The sequence below is a fragment of the Jatropha curcas genome, chromosome 7 (assembly GCF_041381405.1).
Source record: "Jatropha curcas cultivar XTBG-Jc1 chromosome 7, XTBG_Jcur_1.0, whole genome shotgun sequence".
Lineage (NCBI taxonomy): Eukaryota > Viridiplantae > Streptophyta > Magnoliopsida > Malpighiales > Euphorbiaceae > Jatropha > Jatropha curcas.
In genome coordinates, this window is record NC_143157.1 from 16,018,683 (window position 1) to 16,045,697 (window position 27,015).

Below are 27,015 nucleotides of genomic sequence, written 5' to 3' on the forward strand. Positions count from 1 at the left end.
GTCCTTAGGATCATTGATGTTTTTGTCAATTTTAACCATTTTAAATAATGGTCTTCACTAATTTGGTGTGGTCCCACTAAGTGTTCTAAGATATTATTCATCCCAATAGATGTTAAGTAATATAATATGCAATCAAGAGATATAAGAAATCATCAAACTAGCTTCTCAATGTCTAAAGTTGGCCTGTGCAAATATATAGGCTTTAATGAGCCATCATCAAAGTTTTTTGATATATAGACAAAATCTCATTAATCCTGAGAAGACACGAAGAGTCTAAGGTGAAAAAGAGATTAAGAAATAATATAAAGAAATTGAGAGACATGAAAAGATAAAAAGGGTTTTTATATTTGATTCACGTTTTTATTAAACAATATTTACAATCCTATTTGTATTATGCATAATCTAACCCTACATATACTCATGTATGTGTAATAATGCAACAAATTAGCTATTCACGAAATTAATAAGTAGCAAAAATATATACAAAATATACATATAATATATTTGGTCGGGAATGTAATCAGGCTGAATAATTTCTTATAAGGCCATATCAGTTTTAGGCCTCACTTTTGGCTCTCTAAGTGTGTCGGCTTTCAAGTTTTGGACTAGCATTAACAATATCATTTTTTTTTCTTTTCCATGCAAAGGATGTCTTCAGAACCAAGAAACTAACTACTCTAGGCAATATGTTCCTAACTAAATCAACAATAAAAAACCCTTGAAATAAAGAAGATGGCTCCTCCAACACATGTAAGTCCATATTCTTCAATCATATCATACAAATTTTCTTCAAAGAATATTCTTTCATATGGAATTTATTGCATGAAAACAAATGAAGTGCAGGTCAACAATTCTCCTAGATCAAAATAAAAATAAAACCAATAACTTTTTTAAGATGAAACAATGTCTAACTTTGTGAAACCAATTATGATTTCTCATATATTCAAGATATTCAAACGTCCTTTTATTACAATTACAGTTAAAAACATGCAATTGATACATTTAATTATTTATCAAATTTCTATTTTCCCAGTATTCAGAACCTAAAGATATCGGATAAAGATCCTTAGCAGATGTAGAAGAAGCAGTCCAAGGGCCCTCCAATTGCATACTTTGAGTTTGGCTATCGATTGTATTTTGTCCACTGATTTGCTGAAAATGTTTTCTCATTGCTTCAACTGTGAAATCGTCATGTAAAACACTTGAATCCAATTTGGAGTCTTGAACTGAAGCTTTTCCTTCAAGTATGCTCACAACTGAAGACATAGCAGGCCTAACTGCTGGAGAGACATTAGTACATAAAAGAGCCACATGGATTACTGTCTCAACCTGTTCTTTATTGTAGTCTTTGCTTAGTCTTGGATCTACTAGCTCTAATAAACTCCCTTTCTCTTTTAAAACACATGCCTAAGAAAAATTATACAAAGATATATAGTTAGGGATAAGCATTCAGTCGATTTGGCTTAAATCAAAACCCAATTAGTACAAATTAAATAAACTGAAATTTTTAAGAGGAAAATCGAGCCAAACAAATTATATCTAGAATCAAAATCTAATTGAATTAAATTGGCTCTATCAATTTGGTTTGGTTTTAAGTTATTTTAGTATGTATTTGAGCTTTTTTTAGGGTGTAATAAAAGCAAACTAAATTGAATTGTTTTTTACAAAAACCAAATTTGAATCAATTATCAAGCTTAACCAATTCATTTTGGTTGGATTTACTAAACTATACTCAGTCCAATATATAGTTGAGAAAATCCTCTGTGCTTAATTACGAATATAGGCATAATATTCATTTTCCTTTTAATTGAATGAATAACTAATTCCTTGGATTTCAATCCTTTGCAAATCATTACTACTCCTAGTGTGAACCCATCCATACATTAAGCTAATAAAAAATATTTAAATTCAAAGGAAAATACTTATCTATACATACCTTGTATGGTCACACACTTAGAAAAATGGATAAAAAAAATAACATTTTAAAAAAAAAAAACCTTTGTTTGATTGGCTTGGTTTATGGGACCACCTATATATTAGGTGTAGGAAAGAAATTTTCTTGGGAAAAATTGGCAAGAAAACAAGAGATTTTCTTACCCAATCAAGAAGATAAAAGTCATCCTTCTTCATATTGTGCCGATTACTAGTGTTGCTTCTTCCACTAACAATTTCTAGGGCAACAATTCCAAAACTGTAAACATCTGCTTTATCAGTTAAATGACCACGCATTGCATATTCAGGTGCCATATACCCACTGCAATATCAATAATATAATATATTAGGCATTTATATTTGTCTTCCTTTTTGAATAAAAATTTAATATCTTACATATACTTAAATTTAGAATCTTCGTATATCCATTTTCACATTTTAAAAAAAGAAACTCATTTCACAATAAATAATATTTTATTGTAAGTTATATATTGTTTTCTGTAATATATAATTGTAAGTAATATATTGACACAACTTCGTGTGTGTGAGTCTAGGAAAGTATAGTGGATCATCCTAAGCCTAGGTTAAAAAGTAGGATGGGAGTAAGTTATGGCCAGCATAAGAATACTTAAATTCTCAGATTCAATTGGGATTGAAGTTTAATTATTCATGTTATTATAGGTAAAGAAGTAGAATACATCAAATAAATTATTCTACACATTTAATATTGTAGAAAAAAAAATCTATTTTTTCTAACTTCTTTGAAATTAAAGTTGGAAAAAAGAAAAGAGAATAAAAATTGCAAGAAGTGAATAGAAACTCACAAGGTTCCAGCAATTCTAGTGCTTATATGGGTATTTTCTTCTTTATCAAGCTTGGCTAAACCAAAGTCAGATATCTTTGGATTCAAATTCTTATCAAGAAGAACATTGGTGGCCTTTATGTCTCTATGTACAATCTTCAACCTTGATTCTTCATGAAGAAAAGCCAAACCTCTTGCTATACCAACACAGATCTTCTGTCTTGTAGGCCAATCTAAATTTAATCGGTGTTCTTCAGGACCTTTTAAGTCATTATACTTAAAGTAAGCCTAAAGAGGTTGATATATAATTATATATAACTATTCATATTTAGTTAGGATATTTTTGTTGGACTTACCAAACAAAGCACGAGCAAGGCTGTTATTTTCCATATACTCATACACTAGCAATAATTGATTTCCTTCAATACAACATCCGTAAAGCTTTACAAGGTGAGGATGTTGCAGAGCAGAAATCATGCCAATTTCATTCACAAATTCCCGATTTCCTTGCTTTGATTTAGAGGAAAGCTGCTTTACTGCAATTACAGTGCCATCTGAAAGAAGGCCCTGCATTAAAGAAGAGATATTTGAACATTCATGTAAGACTCCATTTGGTCAGCCGTAATGGACACATTTAATCTAATTGTATTAAATTAATCTGTAGTGCAACATTTATATTAAAAATACATTTAATTACTTTGTATTGTGTTTCATTAAACAAAGTGTGAGGTCCTTCATTTTGAAAAGTGTAACTTTGTACTTGATACCTTATAAACAGGACCGAAACCACCTTCTCCAATTTTATTAGCACGATCAAAGTTGTTTGTAGCAGCTTTTATTTGCCTCAATGTAAACGAACCTGTTTGTAAGTCTAGGCCCCTTAAATCTGTTAAAGAAGTAGATTTTTTTTAGAGTTTTTTTCATGAAAACTAAAACCATTATTTATATAAATAAATAATATTTCATCTAAGTAAAATGAATATGTATTAGTTAATTTTATAATTCTTGGAGTATAAAGTTGACGTATCAATTCAAAAATCTCAAATGAAGAGGAAAACCACAAAAATAGCAACATAAACAAATAAGTGAATAATGAGAAATACCTTGGTCTATTATATCTTTACGCCATAGACAACCTTTCCACCAAAGGACACATAGAACTAGGAAGATGACAGCTACTACAGCAACCACAATACCAACCACTCTGCTTGTAGAAATACTACTACTACTACCTTCTGAAGGGGGAACAAAATCTACATGTGGAAAGAATATTAAAAAGATTTTTCAATCCAGGAAAGCATGAAAAAGAAAAGCAATGTTATACCTCTAACTTTAATAATTGTTTACACTAGAAGTAAAAGCTTATAGAAGTCATTAACTCACTTGGAATGACAGAGATGGCAGATATAAGAGGACCATACACTCCTTTAAAGGGAATGTTAGTTGTCCCTTTTCCATTCCAATAAAGGCGTATCTCCAATATTTGACTTGTAACAATGGTGGTAAAATTTTTTGTAGTTGCCTTACCAGCCCCACCAGCGTAATCCTCAATGTTAAAATCCTTTTGCATAAGCTTTCCCTGTCAAAGGTAACATAACTATGACATTAACTATTTTATATGCAAATTACACTTCAAACCAATCGATAACTAGATTAGTTCGTAGCTAACTTGCAATATTCCACCAATAAATAGAGTTACTAATAGGAACCAAATTTCTTATCAAAGATGTGCCTTCCATGGCTCATTATCCGTCCTTAATGCTTTGCTATTCCATCAAGACATTATATTAAATTGATAAGCTACATACCTGAATGTAAATATCAAAAATGCGCCTTCCAAGGCTATTATACGTATTATCATTCGTAAACATTATCTCTGCAAAATGGAGGCCAATTGTGTAATTCCCATTCCCCATGCAGAAACCATAATAAGTAAGAGAGATTGGAGAAATGCGTGCAGTCATGTATAACGTAGAAGTGCCTGGGGAGAGCTTTGTTGTGTATGTGGCCATATAGGCATCTTTATTGCTGGAATTATCTATGAAATGACCAGTATTGCTAACTGCCCAGTTAGTTCTAACTTGAAAGAATCGTGAAGGTCCAGCGTCATCTGTATCATCTTCATATGAGATTCCATTAATAGTAGCTGCTGTCCCTCCACAATTTATATGAAGAGAATAGAAAGCTAGCACAAAATGTAACAATAAATAGTTACATAAAAGTAAAATCTATTTTTTTGTATTTAAGTTACTAAGAGAAACATATGATTCTATTTTTTGAATCCATTAACTTTGTTTGTTTCCAAAACAATGTTGGAAATTATTGGCTTAATGGTCAATTTTATCTTGAAATTTTGATGATTATGCAAAACAAATAAATTTAATATTTTTGTAAGTGCTAAAGTTATTTTATGCAGATTTTTAATATGGAAGTTGCTAAAGAAATCAAGCTTCTATAATCCAAGATTCTTTGAAGACCATGAAGATTATTGAAGATCTTTTAGGGGTTAGCATCTTAGGAAATATTGTAAGATAGAGAGAATATTTCTTTATAAGCAGAAAATCTCTTTATTTCTTTCAAAATTATTTTTGACATATTCTCGAAAATTGCCTTAAAAAAAGCCAAATCTTTGCCCTTTTAATTTCACTTACCTCAATGAAAAAGATTTTGGCAAAAATTATTTTTTCCAACAAATAATCGAGTATTTGTAAAAGATTCACATACTCTATCTTTTTATTTTCAAAAAGTCAAAATACTCATTAAAGCTAAAACTTCAACATCTTTTATAACGGGATATTCATCCCTCTTATAAAAACGTTTTTCCTCTTTTGAAAAAATGTGGTTTTTATAAGGGTAAGAGTTAATTGTTCAAAGTTTCAGATCTCTCAAAGCTCTCTGTTCAACCCCCTTCATTTATTTTCATCTATTTGCTTTAAAAGATATTTTTTAAGAGAAAAGAAATCTGGTAATAACATTTTCTGAAGAACAGTTCTGAACTTTCCTTCTATTTTAAAATCTGTTTGGTTCTTCCTGTGCTTATAATTGCATTTCTCTCTGTCTATATAGATTCTTGTAATTTGTTGTAGGCTAAAGGATTCTAAACGAAAAATATTTGTGTAATAGCTTAGGTGAAAAGCTATGGTGTAAAAAATTTATCAAGCAACCTTCTCATTGTGTGAGATTTAATGTCTTGATGTGAGTTTTCGGTTCTCTGCAAAATAGAAAGGGTTGAGGTTGACTAGAACCTTTAGAAATCTAGTGGGACAAAGGTTGGATCTAGGTGTTGATCTATTTTCTTGTAAAGTTGGTTTGTCTGTTACCCTTGAAAAGAGATAACATAGTGGAGGATCTCAAGATGAGTCTTGGAGAGTGGATGTAGGCGAGTTAGTGCCGAACCACTATAAATCTCTGTGCTTATCTTCTTTCATTTTCTGAAGTGTTGCTTGATTATATTTTGTTTACACAACTATTAATCTTTTTAGAAATGCAAAGTTGTTTAAGTTTATGTTTCTAAAGGTGAACAAGTTGTATCTTTATGGTGCATTAGAACTCTGAATTTCTATATTATGATTATACCAAGTTCTAATTTGTCCTTTTATATTCAGTATAAATCACAATCTGAATTATAATCAGTTTTCTAAACTTGCATAAGCTTTGTGAAGCAGTTCTAAACGCAATAACTATTCTTCACAGAGTCTTTCTAATTTTACAATAGCTTTGTGGGGAAGTTCTAAACTTAATAGCTGATCCTCACCAATGCTTTCTGATTCCACTGCAATAGTATTTTGATCTTGTGCTTTTAAAATGTGAAATTTTTGGAAAACTTAATTCACTCCCCTCTTAGGTTGTGCCATATATAAATGGGACCCATAAAAATTAAAAAGTTAAAGGGCATATGAGTTTTATGGCTTTTAGGCAATGTCCATTTCTACTTATTTTAGTAATAGTTGGACCTAACCATAAGCCCATGCCTAATTCTAGGCTCTAAATTATAATTTAAAATTAGAAGTTCAAAATAATAAAAAAAAACAAAACTTTACTTACTTTTTGGGCAACTATTGCTTCTTAAACATGAAACAATATTTCTGTAAAACAATACAAGCAACAATAAATGAATATATATGATTCAAATTCTCAAAAACAGGAGAAAAAAAATAAACAAACTTATAATGCATTGCCCATTAAGGAGCTTGCAAATAAGTTTCTGTGGAAGCAACAAGAAATTTGATCATTTATCTACCATGTGTGTGTGAGAGAGAGATAAAGAAAGATAAAAAATGAGACTGAATTTTTTGTACATGTTACGTTCTTGACATGCGCTTTGAGTTGTGAAATTGTTGTAGGACAAATCACTGCACATTGAAAAAAAAAAAAAACTGTTATTTGAGTAGTTCCATTAATAATATGTTCAATATGGACAATTACATCTATACTAGTCTCATAATTTATTAAGAGTGAATTTCAACCTTATTTCATGTACAATAATAAAAGTATTACAAATTGAAAGGGTAGAGGTAAACTTGGTAAGAGGTTAGAACCTATGAGGTGACAATGTAAATGTGGGCTTACTTTGGCTTGTGCCAGCCAATTGTAAAAGGTTAGTACTAAACAATTAGCTAGCTGGCTTGCCACCCTTATATGCCCTTTGAGGGTTGGGTATTTAACGATGTGGGATTCTTAATACTCCTCAAGTGCAACAAGGACTGGACTTTTGGTTGAAACTTGAAACTTGAAATCCTCCCCCTAAACTTGAACTGGGCTTTTTGCTCTTGAAATTGAATGGGCTTCGCTGGGACTGGGCATCCAGACGAGAGCCCGAATTTAAACGCAGTGGCATCACCGAGAATAACTGAAACCGGGCCGGACCCGCTCTGATACCATATTACAAATTGAAAGGGTAGATGTAAATAGGGTAACAGGTTAGAACCCACGAAGTGAAAATGTAGATGTGGGCTTAATTAGACTTGGGGCAACTAATGCTAAAAGGTTAGTAGTTACCAATTAGCTAGCTAACTTGTCATCCTTATATGCCTTTTATAGGTTGGGTATTTAATCGATGTGTGATTCTTAACAAAAAGGTTGCAGTTTTTTCAAATAACAATTACCTATCGTTTGATTATATGATATATCCGCTATAGACAAGTATTTTTTTTATTTTGCATAATCATCCTTAGGTTCATTTGCTAATTATGTAATTTGTTCATATGTGCATACTACCGTAGTGCAACCTAACCTTATAAATAATCATACTATAACAAAATTAAAATCTCTTTAATTCTCTTAGTAAAAAAAAAACCAACAAGAGTGGTTTAGTTGGTCTTCTCACTTTCTATAAGAGCATTGGGAGTGAAAAATCTAAGATTTGAGATCTTTCAACTATAAGGATATTCCACCAATTTGGTACGCCTGAAAGAGACTTATACCCCCTATCATTGTATCTCACACTGCTATTCTGACTCATCTGGCCTTTTAATTAATGAATAGAAAAAAAGTTCCTTAATTGTTGTTACTTTGCATAATGTTATTCTAATAAATGTTATTCTAATAAATGTTATTTATGCTCAACATATTAACATGTACAAGACTCAAATGTTATTCTAATAAATGGAGAATATAGAGTCAAGAGAATGGTGTTCCTCTTATCCATCCATCTATCTATCTATCTATATCATTATATATATATATATATATATATATATATATATATAACGGAGAGATAATTATAGTTAGATAAGGATAGTAGGAATCCTAGATTATTATTAATTAAAGTTTATTTAGGAGTCTAATATCTTTTATATTATTCTTTCATATATTTTATCATTGTATATTATCAGTAGTCCCCCTTTAATTATTTGATCATTTATGTCCAAATATGGTATATATTTTATTTTTATTCTTGGTTTTTTTTTTTTTTTTTGTCTGCACACGTTGTTAGAAAAAGATAGTTCCTTTTGAGGTAAACAAGAGCTGGTTCGTTTGCCAAGGCGTACTCCAAGAGTTACTTCATTAAATATGGTGACCTTTGGGTACTCCACCTTGCCTATATAAGGCTTTCACCTTACCTCATTTTCTTCACTCTCAACATTTCTAAATGCCAAAACATCTCTAAAAACTTCTTTCTCTCTTTAGTAAGTTTTATAGCTTTTTTGTATTACTTTTTATTTACTTTTGGCGAAATCATGGGTTCGTCTAGCGATGAAGACGTTCAAGTTTTAATTGAGCAGTCTGAAGGTAAAGCTGTCGAATTCAGGGTTAGGGAAGCAAAAGGTAGAAGGGAGAATGTTAGGATCGCAGACGTTCCCTCTAATATCAATGAGGGCGAGTTTCTTGATGTATGTTCCATGTACAACATCATGCCAGAGTATAAGTTAGCTCGCCCTTCAAAGTATACGAGAGCAAATGAACCGTTAGATAGTGAGTCCATTATGCTATATGAGGAAGACTTTCAATCAAGGGTTCGGCTACCTCTATCCGAGCCTCTGAAATCTTTTTTCAGTGAATACGACATCACCATCAGCCAACTCCACCCTAACGGTTTAAGATTTCTATGTGGTATAGTGGAGTTGGCTTGTCGAGATGAGACAGTTGTTACAGCTGGGGGGTGAGGGAGCTTTATTGTCTACATGTCAGAGTAAATGAAGACCACTGTTTCCTTCAAGTGAAGAATAATTGTAGCATCTTCTCCAAACAGTCAAAGATTTCTTCCTTGAAAAATTAGAAACAAAAGTCTTTCATAGTTCGGCATCCAGGTGGCTTCGGGGTACCGAAACCAGTGCTCTAATGACCCCACGCATTGTCTCCCAGCTTCGCCTACTCCTGACGATCAACAATGTGTGGAATTGATAAAAGCTAGGGGGTTGAGATCTGCAAACCTGAGGCAAGTGATTGTCGAGGGTTACCCAATTTACTCTCCTAGCGGGCGCATGAGACCGAACCCTTCACCTGCTGGTAAGTTTAGTTCCTCTTTGTATAAGTGTTGCGCTCTTGTACTTACCTTTCCTAATTTTCTCTTTTTTTTATTTTTTTATTTTTTTTATTTTTATTTTTTTTTTGCTTTTTTATGCAGAGATGTCTCCTAAAAAGGCAAAGGCTTCCAAGATGTCAAAAATAACTGAGGCGATGAATAAGAAGGCTGAAGCGAAGAGATTTGATAAGGGGATTCCTCTGGTGATACTTGATCCTCCAGCAGATAACGCTGGTGTTGTCTCGGAGTTTGCTCATGTTAAGTATGTTGCTACAATTCCTTCAATTGAGCCTAGTAGGAAGAGGCCTCGAGAAGTGACAGTTCCTATTCCTCCCCCTTTTCCTTCTTAATCTGGCAAGGCCCTAGATATCTGAACCCATTTTTTAAAGAAGTACGGACTGAACTGTAGTCTGCAAAGCGACTAACCTAGTCATGAGATATCCTGCAACTGCCTTTTTCTCGTGGATCTTCATTAGTATGAGTGTTTGGATGATCTGGCGATGAGGGACCTTACTAACCAAAGTCTCTTCCAGGTAATAAATGATAACAACCTTAGTTATGCTCGTATAAATAAGTTAAAAGGGCATACACAAAGATGGAGGGGAAGAAGGTTGAGTTGGAGGAGGCTTTAAAGAGTCTAGACTCCACTAGGAACGAGTAGGAGGCGCGATATAAGGCGGAGATTATTGTTCGGGATGCCGAACATGAAAAACTTCAAGAGGAGATCTAAGCCCACGCTGAAAAGATCAAAGCTTTGGAGGCTAAAAATGAGGAGTTGGAGAATGAGATTTAAAGGCTTTAGCTCAAGAGGGCTCGGTGGAGGAGGATCTAGCCAAGGCTTGTCTGAACCTTAGGGCTAAAATTATGGCTGAATTAAAGGCTCGAGATCCGGACAAAGACTGGAGCTGGGTTGATGAGGTATACCCTGATAAGGAGGAAGAAAAACAATGCAAGCTTATTGGTGATGGTGTTGTTTTGGAAGATCCTCCTTCCATCTTACTAGCTCACTAGGATCCCCCTTCGGAAGATCCTTTGGTTGATCCTGATACCGAACAACAGATAGGTACTCAAATCCCTTCAAATGTGCTTGCGAATCAGGGCTCAAATGTGGAGATACCTTTAGAAGGGGGAGCTGGTTTAGAATCTTAGGTGAAGTTATGTACTTAGTGTAGTAGATCCTTTTAATCATCTTTGTGGAACATGTTAAGTTTTCTTTTAATGAAAAAAAATCCTTATTTATTGTTCCTATTTAAGTGTTGTGTGTATTTTAATTTTTTTGCTTCTTCTGATAAAGCATAAACTGAAATGATGTGTAAATGTTCTTTTTAGATTTGGCGAACCGAACTGTCAATATCACATTATGGTATAAATCTAGTTGTCTTAAATCAGCAGATAAAGAGGAGTGTTAAGATCAGAGTTACATATACTGTTTTCAAGTCTAAGTTTATGTGGTGTTAAAGTCCATTTAAGGGGAGGGACTTTTCAAGTGCCTCGCTGATGGATTTTTTAAGCGCATGGCTGATGGACTGCTAAAGTCTAAACTGATGGACTGCTTAAGTCCGAGCTGATGGACTGCTTAAGTCCAAGTTGATGGATTGTTAAAGTCAAGACTGATGGACCGCTTAAGTCCGAACTGATGGACCGCTTAAGTCCAAACTGATGGACCGCTTAAGTCCAAACTGATGGATTACTTAAGTCTGAATTGGTGGACTGCTAAAGTCCGAACTGATGGATTGCTTAAGTCGGAACTGATGGATATGGTTAGGAAAAGAAGTATAAGAGTTTTGAAATATTTTTCTAATTAAGATCTTCCAGGAAAAACTTAATATATCATGCCTTTCTAATCTATATGAGACATGATATATTAAGTGAAAAAAGTTGAGATCTTCTTTATTATTTCATTCTAAAACTACCTTACATTTTATTGAATGGAAATACAATATGCTTTCTTTAATTTGTTTGCGTTCCATGTTCGAGGTAGCTCGGTTCCATTAATCTTTCTGAGCTTATATGTGGTTGGACTTAGCTTTTTTATAATTTCATACAGGCCTTCCTAATTCTGTCCCAATTTGCCTACTCCTGTCGAGCCCTTTGTTATCTCCGCATTTTATAATACCTTATCTCCTTCTTTAAACTGCCTGCTTCGCACTCGCCTATTGAAGTATCTTTGCATCCTCTGTCTGCATGCTTTAGCTTAGACTGCTGCATCTTCTTTGAGTTCTTCTGCTAAATCTAGGTTGATTTTTAGACTTTCATTACTGTTGAGCCCTCCATGTTCAATTGTTCTTTTGTTTGGGATGCCTATCTCTACCGGTACTACTGCTTCTATTCCATATACAAGGGAGAAGGGGGTTTGACTTGTCGCATGTCAAGGTGTGGTCCTGTATGCCTAGAGTACATTGTTTATCTCCTTTGCCCAATTAGCTTTTTCTCCATCTAATCCCTTCTTTAGCCCTCGCAATATGGTTCTGTTGGTAATTGCAATAAGGCCATTAGTTTGGGGATGGACTACCAAAGTGAAGTGAAGTCTAATGTGCCAGTCTTCGCAAAAAGATTTGAAGGCTCTTGAGTCAAATTGTTTTTCATTATCAGTAACAATTTTATGGGGTATGCCATACCTGAATATTACATTGTTCTTGAAAAAACTGATGATCCGAGCTGGGGTGATGGTGCTGAGGGCTTCGGCTTCTACGTACTTAGAGAAGTTTGTTAATTACTATAACTTTCTTTGCCTAGTTATCACAGGAAAAGGTGCTAGGATGTCTATCCCCCATTAAGCAAAAGGCCAAGCCAAGCCTAATGGTTGTAGTTCTAAGAAGGGTTTTCTGGGTACGCGATCATATTTATGGCAAGTAATGTAGTGGCGAATGTATTGGCGAACGTCCTTTTTCATTGTTGGCAAGTAATACCCCAAAAGAAGTATTTTTCTCAGCATCGCGTCCAAGTCTTCATGTGCCCCACGAACACCTTCATGGGTCTCTCTTATGATGTATGCCACCTTCTTCAATGAGACAGTTCGCCCTAGGATGTGATTTTGATCTTCGTGTTCCTTGGAGAACTCAACTACAAAGTCTATAAGTACCTATGGTTTCATGGAAGTGCGTGGGTGTATACCTTATGTCAAACTCTCCCAGTCTGATTGACCATTCAATTAACCTTCCGGAGTTTTCAGCTCAATATAAGATCTTTTTCAAAGGATGGTTAGTTCACACAAATTTAATGTGAGACTGGAAATAATAACGTAGCCTATTCCCTGATATGAGGATGGCGAACACCAGCTTTTCAATGCTGGGGTTTCGTAGCTCGCCTCCTCGGAGGACTTTGCTGGTGTAATAAATACGGTACTGCTCTCCCTCCTTTTCTCTAACTAGGATAGATGCTACTGTGCTTTCAATAGCAGCCAAGTATAAGTAAAGCGCCTCATCCCTCTTGGGCCTGCTCAGGAGAGGAGTTGAAGACATGAATTCTTTTATTTTGTCAAAGGTGAGCTGTCACTTATGATCCCATTAAAAGCTCTTCAATTATTCCAAAGCTCGGTAGAAAGGCATGCACCTCTTAGTCGAGAATGAAATGTCCCAAGGCTGTGATTCAGCCATTCAACTACTGGACCTCATGGATACTAGTAGGCATTTGCATATCGAAGATTGCTTTATAATTTTCTTAGGGTTTGCCTCAATTCCCCTCTGTCATATCATGAAGCCCAGGAACTTGCCCGCCTTTACTCCAAACAAGCACTTATCTAGGTTTAGCTTCATGCTGAACTTATTTAAATTTCAAATGCTTCCTCTAAGTCCTTAGGTGGTTAGTAGCTTGAGCACTTTTGATGATCATATCGTCTACATACACTTCTACTGTTCGCCCTATCTAGTGTTGGAACATGCAGTTAACCAGTCTCTGATATGTGGTTCCTACATTTTTTAGACCGAAGGGCATTACCTGATAGCATAAATTCCCCTATATGTAATTAAGCTCGTCTTCTCCTCATCTAGCTCGTTCATCTTTATTTGGTGGTATCCAATAATCACATCCACGATGTTGTATACTTCATAGCCAGCCGTTGAATCTACTAGTTGGTCTATGTTGGGCAGAGGGTAGGAGTCTTTGGGGATGCTTTATTTAGGTAGGTCAAATCTATATACAATCCCCACTTTCCATTGGGCTTAGGTACTAGGACTATGTTCGCCAACCATTCTAGGTAATCGAATTCTCTTATAAATCCTGCATGCAACAACTTGTCTACTTCGGCTGTTATGGCTTGTTACCTTTAGGTCCATGGCTTCACTTCTTTTGCTTCACAGGTTTGCAGTCTGGATCCATACTGAGTTTATAAGATATGATGTCGAGGTTAATCCCGATTATGTCCCCAAGGGTCCAGGCGAAGCTATTAAGATTGTCTTCTAATAACCCTTTTATGTTATTTTCTATCTCCATAAGCAGCTCGGCCCCCAAGGTCAGGTATTTCCCTGGCTTAACTTCCCATTTGACTAGTTTGCCTACATGTGTTGGGCTTGAATCTGAGGTGTTTTTGGATATTTCAAGGGTTGATGTTCATCTTGCACTGCGTATGTTTCCTCATTTGGCATCCACATGATGGGTAAGGTGAGAGGTATCCCTTTCAGCGCTATCATGTACGCTTCCCGAGCCATCTTCTGGTTTCCCTTCACAGCCACCACCTTATTATTATTAGAGTAAAATTTTAGAGTGAGGTACTTGATGCATATGATTGCTTCCAATTCGTATAGGGCAGGTCGGCCTAGTATGGCGTTATAAGGAAAATGGATGTCTGCTACCATGAATTCAGAATTAAATCTTTTTGAAATACCTTCGGTTTTGAGCTCTAAGGTTACATCTATTGATCCAGCTATTTGAATTGGCCTCCCTACTAAACCAACTAGAGGGGTTCGGACAGGCTTTAGCTTCGCCTAATCTAACTTCAAAACTTTAAAGAACTCCATAGTCAATAAGTTAATCACACTACTATTATCTACTAGGATTCCTTTTACTAAGAAGTTTTTAAAAACTCCTTCTATCACCAAGGCATCATTATATGGGGTATGTACTTGCTCGCCATCTGCCTTAGAAAATGGGATATATGGTCTCATATTCGGCTTTTGTTGGGGTAGGATAGAGTAAACCTCTCTAGCCCTCCTTTTTCTAGTTAAGTTGCTATCGGCCCCTGACGAACACCAAAAATTATGTGAATTGTGCCTAGAGTGTTGCATTGCCTCGCCTGTTTTTCTTTCCCTTCGGTTTCCTTTTGAACCCTCCCCCCAAACTCTTTTAGTTCACCTCTTTGTATGAGGCGTTCGATCTCTTTTTTCAATTGCCAACAGGCTTCAATCTCATGGCCAATGTCCCTATGAAATTCATAAATACTTTTTTTATCTCGATAGCCCGAGGTATCTTCTTTCATCTTTCTGGGATAGTTGAGATGAACATTGTTTCCATGGTCTCTTACCCAAGATAGTATTTTTGAGCATAAATTATTCAAAGGAGTGAACTCTCGGTCTCGTTATGATCTATCATCTCTTGAGTAAGGTGTTCTAACATCATAGCTAGCTCGCGAGTGTAGGAAAGGCGATCTTCTTCTGGGCGATCATCTCCTTATTGGAGAGGGGTGTCTTCTGTGTTTGGATTGTTCTTCCTTAGGCAATCTCTGATGTTGAGTTTCATAAGCCTCGTCCAACTTTATGTATTTGTGAGTTCGGCAAAAGTTAGGGGAGGATTTATACTTAGAATCTTGAACAATTTATTGTATTTGCAGTTCTTCGTCATGGCATTGATTGCCACTTCATCATTCAAGTTCTCTACTTGCATCACTGTTCTTTGAAATCTATAGATGTATTATCTCAAGGTCTCTCCATCCTCTCTTCTTGATCTACCAGGTCAGATGAGATTTTCCTAGATGGCACACTCGTTGTGAATTAAGCTCGGAACATTGTAGCTAATTGTGAGAATGATTGGATGTATCCCGTTTTAAGGGTCTGATACCATTCATGAGCTGCTCCTTTTAGGGTGATTGGGAAGACCTTGCACATAAGGTATACAGAGTTGGTTTGGAGGTCCATCATGATTCGGAAGGTCGCTAGGTGACTGCGGGTATCAGTAGATTCGTCATGGGATTGGAAGGTCAGAATTTTGAACTTTGGGGGAAAAGTTGCACCCAAGATATTGGCTAACAAGGGTGAGACCTGCCGGAGATCGTGGTCCCCTACCTCTCCTGTTTCTCTGCATTCTCTAACCAGTTCTTTAATAACGTTTTGAAGATTGGCATTATCCATGATCGGTTGTGTATGGCTCGGCTCCTGAGCATAGGGAGTGGCCATACTGAGGTTCACCTCCGACTGCGCCTCATAGAGTTGTTCAGATGCTAGGTGGCTTTATCATTTCGGTGTTGGCTGAGATGCACCATGCTCTTTGTGATGTTGGTTCGTTGGTCCACCTAGGGGCGTCAGTTTGCCACCTTGATAAGGGATTTTGAGAAGGCATTTCAGCATAGTTTTGAATTGTGAGTATGCTTGGACTAGGGAAGCGGAGGGGGTATCATGGCCAGTCTAGTCGCCTCGCCATGGCTATTACCCTGACTCTCCGTGTTATGGTGTTCGAATAGTTCATTGGTCATAGTGTTTAGGATGAAAGGGGTTGAAATTATTAGGGATTAAAGGTGTGTTCCAACCTCGCCGCACCAATTGTTAAGATCTCATAAATTGAGGATTGAGTGAATTGTGAAATTAGCCCCTTTTAGGCTTAATTGAGAATATTTATAGTAACAGAGAGATAATTATAGTTAGATAAGGATAGTAAAAATCCTAAGTTATTTGTTAATTAGAGTTTGTTTAGGAGTCTAATATCTTTTATATATTTTATTATTTTATATATATATATATATATATATATATATATATATATATATATATATATATGAGAATCAATGAGTTTTCTCCAATGCTAACGCGGCGCTCCTTTTAAAAAGTGAGCTTGTATAGATTTTGAGTATTTATTTTTTTGCGAATTTTTGAACATTTCTCTTTTTTTTAATCCACTTTTTCTCTCACATCATTTACTTTTTAATAATAAATTGTCTTTTCATTTTTGTGAGTTTTAAATTCATTCAATTATGGCAATATAAAAAATTTAAATATTTCAATTACATTTTTTAGATTTTCATAATTTATATATATATAAAGATTTTTATTTTTTTTAAATTCAAATTAAATATGCTATTTATTTTTTTGGTAGAAATCAAATATGTGATAAAAAAACAATACAATGCCTAAATCTTTAAATTTTCATAATTTATAAATATAAATTTTTTTTTATGTAGTCTAAACTTCAAATCACTATTAATATGTTTAAAATTTTAATAATTTAAAAAATGTTAAAAAAACCATGTATTTCCAAAATACACATTATAAAATATAATTTAAAAACGATAAGATAAGATGGTGAGTAGTATTCTTTTTTTCTTTTTTTTTTTTTCTCTTTTGATTTGTTTAATCATGATTTTGAGTTTTTGAGTTAATTATAAAGATACAAGTTTAATTTTTCTTTTCATGATAAGTTTGAATATTTTCAAGTCTATAATATTTAGGATATTCAAATTTAGTTTATTGTTTGTATGATTATATCAAATTTATCATAAAAAAAAAGGCTATATATGTGATTTTTTTTATTTTGATTTAAAATTTAAACAATTGGGTTAATGGGAAATTAGTGATTTTCGATTTAAAAATTTTTTTTTTTGTTGATTGAGAATTTAAATATTTATATATCGTCATATATAAATAGAAAGTTCAAGATTATCTTTTTTTCACTATTCTATTTTTTTTTATAAAATTTTAAAATTTCTTTCTATTGTTTAAAGTTTAACTTAATTCTTTAATTTGTGGCATTTCATTCTTTGTTTGAGTTGTTTACTTGATTTTATTTTTTTCTTTCATTTTCATTTTATATTTTGCTTAGCTTAGTTTTATTTTGTTTATTTTTGCAGGGATTTAGGGATTTAAGTTTGAGCAATTTCAAATGATTTAAATATGTCTTATGCAATGAATTAACTATTATGTTTTAAATTTTTTTTTAATTATATACTTCCAATTAGATAAATCTCTACAAAAATAAAAACTAAGTATTTAAATTATTTTAAATACCTACAAGACTTTATATATAATAATTCCAGTCACTGTTTTCGTAAAAAAATGAATTTTTATAATTTACTAAGCATATATATATCTTACATTTGAAATAAAAATATAATTATTATACAGCCGCGCGAAGCATGGAGGACCACCTAGTGTGTGTATATATATATATATATATATATATAAGCCAATAAAAAATGATTTTCTTAGAACATGTTACTGTTTCCATTCTATTCTAGAGAGAGAGAGAGTAATTCTATTCTATATCATATTTATAGAACATCATAGGGATGAGAAACTCACATTGTTTTTCGATTTCGAATCCAATCTGGCACTGTTCCACTCAGCATATTCCCAGTAAAGTATCTGGAAACATTAAACAACATTATATAATACTTTCAAATCAATTTTTTGGAGTTGATCTAAAATCAATTATAAGAACAAGTACATTTAAATCAATTGCTCACATGAAATCTGTCTTTGATAAACTGGAAAAGCTGCTTGGGATTGGTCCAGTTAGTTTGTTAAAACTGAGGTCTCTGCAAGATAAAATGATGAACCAAACCATCAGAAATTGTTCATTTCTGTAGCTCGAGAAACTCCAGTTTGTTTCTATTGATATACAATCATTATCTCTATTTTAGATACAAAGAAATAGTTGACAATTAGGCTAATCTTTATATTTACTAACAAGGTGGAGCTCAATTTGGTAAATTGTCCAAGATATGGAGGTAGTTGTCCACCAATATTGCAACTCCTTAATATCCTGCAACATAAATATAGTTGCAAATATTAGAAGAAAAAACCATAAAAAGAGAAGAAGAAGAAGAAAAAGAATTACTTGGTAAAACGACATTCAAACTCACAGTATCTTCAGGTTTTTCAAATCATTCAAAGGTGGAAATGATATTTCAGTTCCATTACTCAAGTCACTAATTCTCCTACAACCCAAGAATATAACAAGTAATTACAACACATATAACATTTTTGTTGGCATTAATTGTAAGTGATTAAATAAGTCATTTCAAAAATATTTTCTAGAGATAAGTTTTTTTCCAGAAACAAACAGAGTCTAAATATGGAAGATTGATTCACATACAAGTCAATCATCTTTGTCAAAAGACTTATGCCGGTTGGGATTGGCCCACTTAAGCCACTAGCCTGAATCACTCTGCAAGCACCAGAATTTGGTTCAGACAAATAATCAAAGTATTGATAATATTTCTTTATTAAGCCGGGCGGGAAGGAAGAAAACTCTTACAATCTTGTAATATTAGTCCAATTCTGAATAAGGCTGGGGATCTGGCCTGTGAACTGGTTATCTCCGATTCGACTGCATTTTGTTACAAGAACATATATAGGTATTTTGTATTTTTAAATGGAAGAGTAGGTTTTAATTAGTGTGAGCATTTCTCTGATAATGTAGAAACTTACAAGTCGTCCAATGTGGTGAGGCTTGCAAATGTTTCAGGCAACTGCCCACTAAAATTATTGGAGCTGAGCAGCCTATAATAACATCAAAAGGAGAAACTAAAATCAATGGATTGTTCCATCTGAATATCTACAAGCATTTTACAGCAAAGCTAATTACACCATTTGCGTGTTATTATTAGGCTTTATTTGGACCTGAGATTAGTGCAGTATCAATGAATCTAAAAATATGATTACTTATTTATTTGAACTTTTCTATTCCCTCTCCCAAAAAAGAAAAAAAAAAAAAAAACAATAGGAGACTGATCAACCATTAATGAAATGAAACGTTCAATACGAAGGAACTTACATCCTTCTAATGTTGTTTAAATTTCCAAGCTCTTGAGGCAGTTCTCCTGAAAGTTGATTGGATTCAACCACACTGTGTATTTAATCATCAATGGGAAACACCTTGTAAGCATCATATATATTTATTTAGCTTTATTTAAAGAGGCATATAAACATGATCGATGAGCATAATTTCATCTTACAATTCTATCAGAGTACTGATGTTTCCAAGTTCTTTTGGAATTGGTCCTGTCAATCTGTTTCCCAGAAGAGAGCTGCAACCATCCATTTATTCAATTTCAGTTCCAATCCGAAATGAAAATGATAGAGAAAATTAAATTATATTATAACCATTTTCCCTCGATAATCTATTAAGAAGATAATTAACATACATTACTTCGAGTTGTGTGGAGCCCCATGTTGAAGGTATTGTACCGTTAAGGTAGTTTCGAGTAAGGTCACTTCATGAATGAGAAACAACAGCCATAAGTTATTGTTGAGTCAGTTAATGCAGAAAAATATGAGTGAAAGTAACTTTTTTGCTACTTACATATTCTTGAGGTAGGGCAACTTGCTCAAATCTGTTGGAAGCATACCTTGGAGACTCTGGGTCTTTAGTGATCTGTGCTTCCAGAGAAATTGTAATTATAAAATTAATGTCCAAACAATAACTCTAGATGATAATTACAATTTATTATCAGTAAACAATATTTGAATGTTCGTTTTCTATTAAATTCAGCTATAATCCCAGAAAATTTATATTATAACAAAATGCATTCGATGAATTAATATATTTTTCCATTCAAAATTTATTATTAACCAATGCCAGAGACTTTATGTCATTATCCTTTTCTTTTGTGAAAAAATCAGCAAATCAAGTAGTTCATATATTAGCTAGGGTCACTGATTCTATGTCTGGTTTATGCCTCATTTGATGGAGTGGCAGCAAATACCTCCAGCTATTATTTATGATGCACTGGTGTCTGATATTAATAGTAATTTAGCAGTATAATTTTCAAAAAAAAAAAAAGAAAAAAAATACCCATGATATTAAGAAAGAAGGCAAAGTGGGTTTTGGCCTTAAGAAGGGAGGGCAGCGGTATTGGAGAGGCCATGGTCCCTGTTTCCAAAATTTTGCAAGCCTTTTTATTTTAATATTATATATAAGGGAGAAAACACTTAATTTATATTCTCCTTGGAAAAAAATATTTTAAAAGTTTTTGTTGATCATTGGTTTATTTTAAACTAATCAAATCTAACTAAACTCATTGGTTTTATTTAATCTTTTCTTTTTTTTTTTTAAATATATATATATATATATATTAATAGTAATTTTGTGCATGGCTTATGTAATTAAGATCAAGCCCCACCAACTGTAGTAGAATAGTATTCTTTTCTTTTTTCTTTCGATTTCCTTTTTTATTATATATATATATATATTCATAAATTTTGGTTTGATTTCATTTTTTATATAAAAAATCGTAACTTTTTTATTTGGTTTGATTCTTTAAAAATCATAAAAATGAACTAATTGTAATCCAAAATATAAGTAAAGGCTGAAAAATCCAACCGAACAAATTAACTAGTTCAATAGGTTTTATTTCAATTTAGTTTTTTCTATGCAAAAATTCAGTTTGTATTGATTACAAATTCATTTACTTGATTGAATTTTTTTCTCTACAAAAATTTAATTCGAATGAATTCAAATTAAATGAATCGAATATCCACCTTGTATATACTTCATGTTTAACGAAAATAAGAATGCATATTTTGAATATATACAACTGATTAAATTAAACTTTGGTTATTGATACGGTGTAACGAAAATATTTATATGTAAAAATGCTTCAACAATATCTATATATATAAAAGATATTTCCAAAAAAAAAAAAAAATCTATACATATAAGGTAAAAAAAAAAAGAAAAAGAAACAAATATTTTTTAGTTATTTCCAAAAACTGTTGCTCTCTAATATATATACATATAACTTAAAAAAATTTCTGAACTTTTCTTCCTTAATTAGTTAAAATCTTTCTCCAAAAGAATTAGTAAAAGAAAAAAAAAAATACAGTATTATGATTACTTCCTGGCTAGAGGGACAGAGACATACATCAAAATAACATGGCAGATGGTGCCATTGGAGAAAGAGCAATCACAAGTTATGTTATTATCTTGTCCGGTTGCTGGATTCGCCCATCCTGATTGGCGGGAGCATGGATCAACGCTAAAGTTCCAGTCTGTCTTCCCTAGTGTCTTCCCTATTTAACGAAGACCTTCCACTGCAAGATGTACGTATATAATCAAGAAAAGAAAAAAAGAGTTAAGGAAATCAGAGAAGGTTCAAAATCAAGATTATGGTTATATATATGCATGTGGTTTGCAATATTAGACCTTCATCATTTGGCAATTCAGCAGCTTCAAGAACTAAACTTGTGAAGCAAAAGATGGTAACCGAAGCAACAAGTAGTCTAAAGAACAACATTTTTTTCGATGTATATTTAGCAATCTTAGATGGCTTCTATTTATTGTGTGTGAGAGTATGGAGAGGGGAAGAGAAAATGGGAATTGGTAAGCTTTAGAGATTGGGACAAAAGTCTATTTCAAGAAGAAAAAGCAAAAGAAGAAGTCAGCAACCTATTTGGCAATAACTTCTCTTGCATTCTTTAAGGGTGTTGGGAGTGAGTTCGACTCTCTAATCTAAGATCGTTTAATGAAGAGTTTTATCAATACTTATAAGAAAAAAGGGATATAATACCTCGTGGAGCGGTTAGTGGTAATTAAGGCACACTTGACAGTATTCGTGGTAATATTTAAAAAAAAAAAAAAAAGAGAGAGATGTAGTGTTGCATTCGAGCATTAAGCTTATTTAGTCTTTTACCAGATTTTAAAAAAAAAAAAAAAAAAAAAAAAAAGGAAAAACGATTGTCAAGAAGTAGTCAATAACTTGTCGAGCAGGTATCCTCTAGTTGATCTTCCTGCTTATATATAAATTGAAAGGTCTCAAGTTTTATACCTCTACACCAAAAAGATTTTACTAATTTGGTGAATAAAAGGGAGATTGCCCCTTATTGTGTAGTCTACAACGTTCTTTCAGCCCATTGAACCTCCCAATGGATATAAAAAAAATAAAATCAACTACTTATTATTTGTTATATATATATATATATATATATATATATATATATGATAAGATAATTGAAATGCAAGCTTAACTTAAAGAATTTTTACAAGATCCGTACGTAGGATTTCTTCTAATTTTTTTATTGAAAATACATAAAGGAGATGAAATTTTCTGATTAAGGCATGCATAGGGCTGGCACGCTACCTAATATTTTTGGGTAATGATTTGACCGGCATTATATATATTCAGATGTAATTTGACAGATTGTAAATGAGCCGAATTAATCGAGAGTAACTCAAGTATCAGCGCAATAAAAACTCTCTCGAACTCATTTGCTAAATTTTTCAAACTGGAGCTTAGTTTATTAGTTTGAGAGCCGTCCAATGGTGGATCAATCCCAAAGAGTTAGAAGGCTCGAAACCCAAAGAGTTAAAATCCTTTTGGCTCCTATGCATGTTCACCTCTCAAGTTAGCTTTATGGAGTCTAAGTTCTCAATAAGTCAAGATTAATTAAGCTTACATCAAAATTACATCACTTTAGCGAGCTGAGTTCGTTTATAGTTATTGAATCAAGTCCGAATCAAACTCGAGTTTAGCTATTTTTTAAATGGGTTGAATTCCAACTCATTAAACCTCAGATCTTTTACCGCCAAGCAGTACTTTCTAACATTAACTAGAAAATAGTCGATCAAACCAATTAATAGGACAGTGAAAAGGATATTCCATCTACAATTAATTGTGTGGATAACAACAGAATTAAGAGCAAGCGTCACCTACTATAGTAGAATAACATTGACTTGACTTAGTTATTGAGATATTTGCTTGAAAAGTCTTTGCACAATATTAACCACAACTAACTGTGATATAGAAAAGTGGGGTAGGCATGTTTGTTTTGTGAATTTTCTATAATGATGTGACATGAAGTAACCCAATTATAAGGCTGCTTCTAGGCAAACCTCGTGGCTGTCTCTGCAGCCTTACCTCCTTTATCACTGAGCGAAAAATGCTAGCTCTAATTTTTAATATTTTGTATGTGTCTTAATAATTTATATTTTTTTAAGCTTCTCATAACTCCAATTGTTAATATTTTACAATACATTTTTATAATTTGCAAAAAAAAGTTGTTTTTTAAAATTGCTAAATTACAATATATATATATATATATATATATATATATATATATATATATATATATATATATATATATATATATATATATATTGTTTAGATGTAATTTGACAGATTGTAAATGAGTCAAATTGTTTATGAGAAGCTCAAGCCTCGGCGCAATAAAACCTCGCTCAAATTCGTTCACTAAGCTTTCCAAATTGGAGCTCGTTTTATTAGCTTGCAAGCCAGCGAATGGTGGCTTGCAAATTGTTTATGAGTAGCTCAAGCCTCGGCGCAATAAAACCTCGTTCAAATTCGTTCGCTAAGCTTTCCAAATTGGAGCTCGATTTATTAGCTTGCGAGCCAGCCAATGGTGGATCAATCCCAATGCGTTAGAAGGCCACGAAGCCCAAAGAGTTAAAATCCTTTTGGTTTCTATGCGTGTTCACCTCCGAAGCTAGCTTTATGGAGCCAAATTCTCAATAAGTCAAGATTAACTAAGCTTACATCAAAATTACATTACTTTAGTTTTATAGATTTCGAGCCGAGTTCATTTATAGTTATTGAATCAAATCTGAAGCAAGCTCGAGTTTAGCTATTTTTTAAATTAGCCGAACTCTAACTCATTAAACGTCAGTTCTTTCACCACCATGCAAAACTGTCTAACATTAACTAGATAACAACCAATCAAAACAAAATAATAGAAAGTGAAAAGGATATCCCACCTACAACTAATTGTGTGGGTAACTACGTAATTAAGAGTCTTTGCAAAGTCTTTGCAAAATAATAGAAAGTGAAAAAGGATAGCATTGACTTATATAATAGAAAGTGAAAAAGGATAGCATTGACTTATATATATATATATATATATATATATATATATGTGTGTGTGTGTGTGTGTGTGTGTGTGTGTGTGTGTATTTTAATAAATGAGAAGAAAAAAACGTTGCAGTTTTCTTCTTAAAAAGAAAAAAACCCTAAACCCCAACTTCATTTATCGATACTCTTATCTTAAACTAACTAAATAAAAGAACCCTAAATCCCTAATTATTTTCTTCCATTCCCTAAAGCAAAGTAAATCTAAATCTCAAATTAGTAAATTGCACTCTTTTTAATTGAAATCTAAACGCTTATTTGTGCTGCATTTTTTATTTGGAGAACGTGGTATTTTCTTAGTATGTGTTGCTGCGGGTTTGGTGGTGCTATGTCATAAAGATATCAATTATAAGTCTTTATTTTTAATGATGGGGACCATATTGCCTCATTGTATGCTCTTTCTTTGTGGTTTTGTATATGGTCCAACATATTATTTTTGATAGGCTAATAATCCGTTTGGAATAAATGAATCCCATAAAATTTATAGAATTCTTTTGGACGTTCAAAATTTTATGTTTGGAATAAAAAGAAATGCATATTTCAATTTATGAATTGAAACCTCTAAGATTGGATATAAATAACTCAAATTTTATAAAAAAATTGGAGGAATTTTCAAATAAATTCCATAAAATTGAACCATCTAAATTATTATTGACAAAATTATCTTTTGTTCCTATTATCCAAAAATTCATAGCCCTAATCTCTCTCTCTCTCTCTTTCTCTACCCTCAGCTGCTTATCTCCTACTCTACACATTTCTGAGCTACCATATTTAGATCATGTAAGCAGGTTAATGGCATTTTTTTATTTTCGTCATAAATTAGATTAAAGGATTCTCTTCTTTTCTTTTTGGTAATAAAAGAGAGCACTAGGCTCTAAGAAGAAACACACAACCTAGTGTAGGTAACTCCCACTAAATCATGAAGAAGCCAACTGTCCAATCCTTGAGGAGGCCCATCCAGAACATGGGTACCAGAAGCTTAGCTGCTGGCAATTTTCGAAGGATAATCCGCACAGTAATAATTTGGGTAAAGGATTCTCTTTGTTTGTGAAACAGATGTAAAATGCAATTAGGTATATAATAATTTGGATATCACTAAACATGTGGAATAATTTGCTTTGCTATTTTGCAATTGTTGATGGTTCCGGTGTTTTAGTTGCACCACAAAAAAAGCTAAATAGTGACTAAATTTTCAGTCGATTTAAAACAAAAGGATTTTTCACCGTTGAAAAAGGCATATATAAGGGTGGCCAAAATCCGATTTTTGGAATCGGAACCGTCGATTCGAAACCGGTTGGAACCAAAATTGAAACTTTGCGGAACTAGAACTGATCAGAATCGGAACTATAACCGAAGAGTTGCGGTCCGGTTCTGGTTCTAAGTTTTTTAAAAGTGTGAATTAGCAGTTCTGAGAATTAGCTAGAATCGAAGGTTTTGACTACCGGTTAGAATCGGCCGTTCCAATGGTTCAAACTGACGGTTCCAAAAAATTTGAATTCTAATTTATAATGGCTAGAACCAGTGGTTCAACTGATTAAAGTTGGTTGTTCGAGCTGACGGTTCCAATCGGTTTTAACACTTTTTTTTTAATTTTTTAAAAAATTTTTATCAGAATCCTCAAATTAACCTTCAAAAGAACTATAAGTGGCAATATATCAACTAGTTTTAAGGGTATTTGTAGAAGTTAGATTTTTTGGATTTACTATAACTACCCCATTATTTTCATTCATCCTCACACCAAGTTATTTCTCTCTACTCTCTAAGCTCTCCAATTTATAATTACTATCCAAATTATTGCCGAACAATTTCTCCAATCTCTAATTAATCTCCTTGAAAATTTTCAAATTATTTCAATAATATCTCCAATCTCTAATTATTCCCTCTAATTTTTTCATACTCAATTTTTCAAGTATACTCTATAATGGCAAGTAGCGGAAATTTAAGTTCGCAAAAGGCAAGAGAAATGTTGGAGAGACACAAAATCTAGTTTCATCTATGCATATGAACGATATGTTTGACTTCACTCCCAATCAATTCGATTTTGAGGAATATCCAAATGAAAATATGGATGTTCAAACTCAAGAATCCGAATTTAATTATGAAAACAACTCATAACAAGGGTATGATCAAGGTACACAGTTTGTTCGATCACCAAGACAAAATTCTGACATATTAACAATTTATTTCATGAAGAAATTTAAAAAAGACAATTTTATGATGTAATTTGCAATTATTATGGAGTATCTTATAAATATAAACAAGTGGGTGGCTATGTGAAACAACCTAAAATTTTATTTTCAAAAGATCAAATTA

The 27,015-nt window shown here is 33.0% G+C and overlaps 1 protein-coding gene across 2 annotated transcripts; it reads right to left on the reverse strand.

The window, feature by feature from the left end:
• Positions 1-912: 912 nt before the first annotated feature.
• Positions 913-21,874, reverse strand: LOC105647956 (putative leucine-rich repeat receptor-like serine/threonine-protein kinase At3g14840). Of its 2 annotated transcripts, none has more exons than XM_089723770.1 (22): positions 21,706-21,874; positions 20,145-20,216; positions 19,987-20,055; positions 19,798-19,869; positions 19,617-19,688; positions 19,271-19,342; positions 19,098-19,169; positions 18,936-19,007; positions 18,703-18,777; positions 18,528-18,602; positions 18,304-18,375; positions 18,140-18,202; positions 7,033-7,086; positions 6,779-6,819; positions 4,543-4,610; positions 4,118-4,313; positions 3,838-3,987; positions 3,502-3,620; positions 3,091-3,301; positions 2,757-2,994; positions 2,098-2,254; positions 913-1,407 (listed from the first exon to the last, which is right to left on the reverse strand). In XM_089723770.1, exons 2-22 carry the CDS (start codon positions 20,186-20,188, stop codon positions 1,003-1,005), a joined length of 2,397 nt encoding a protein of 798 aa, XP_089579896.1. In that variant the 5' UTR covers positions 20,189-20,216; positions 21,706-21,874; the 3' UTR covers positions 913-1,002. The 2 variants fall into 2 exon arrangements, with proteins under 2 accessions (XP_089579896.1, XP_089579895.1); XM_089723769.1 differs by having other exon boundaries at positions 4,543-4,919.
• Between the last annotated feature and the right edge of the window lie 5,141 nt (positions 21,875-27,015).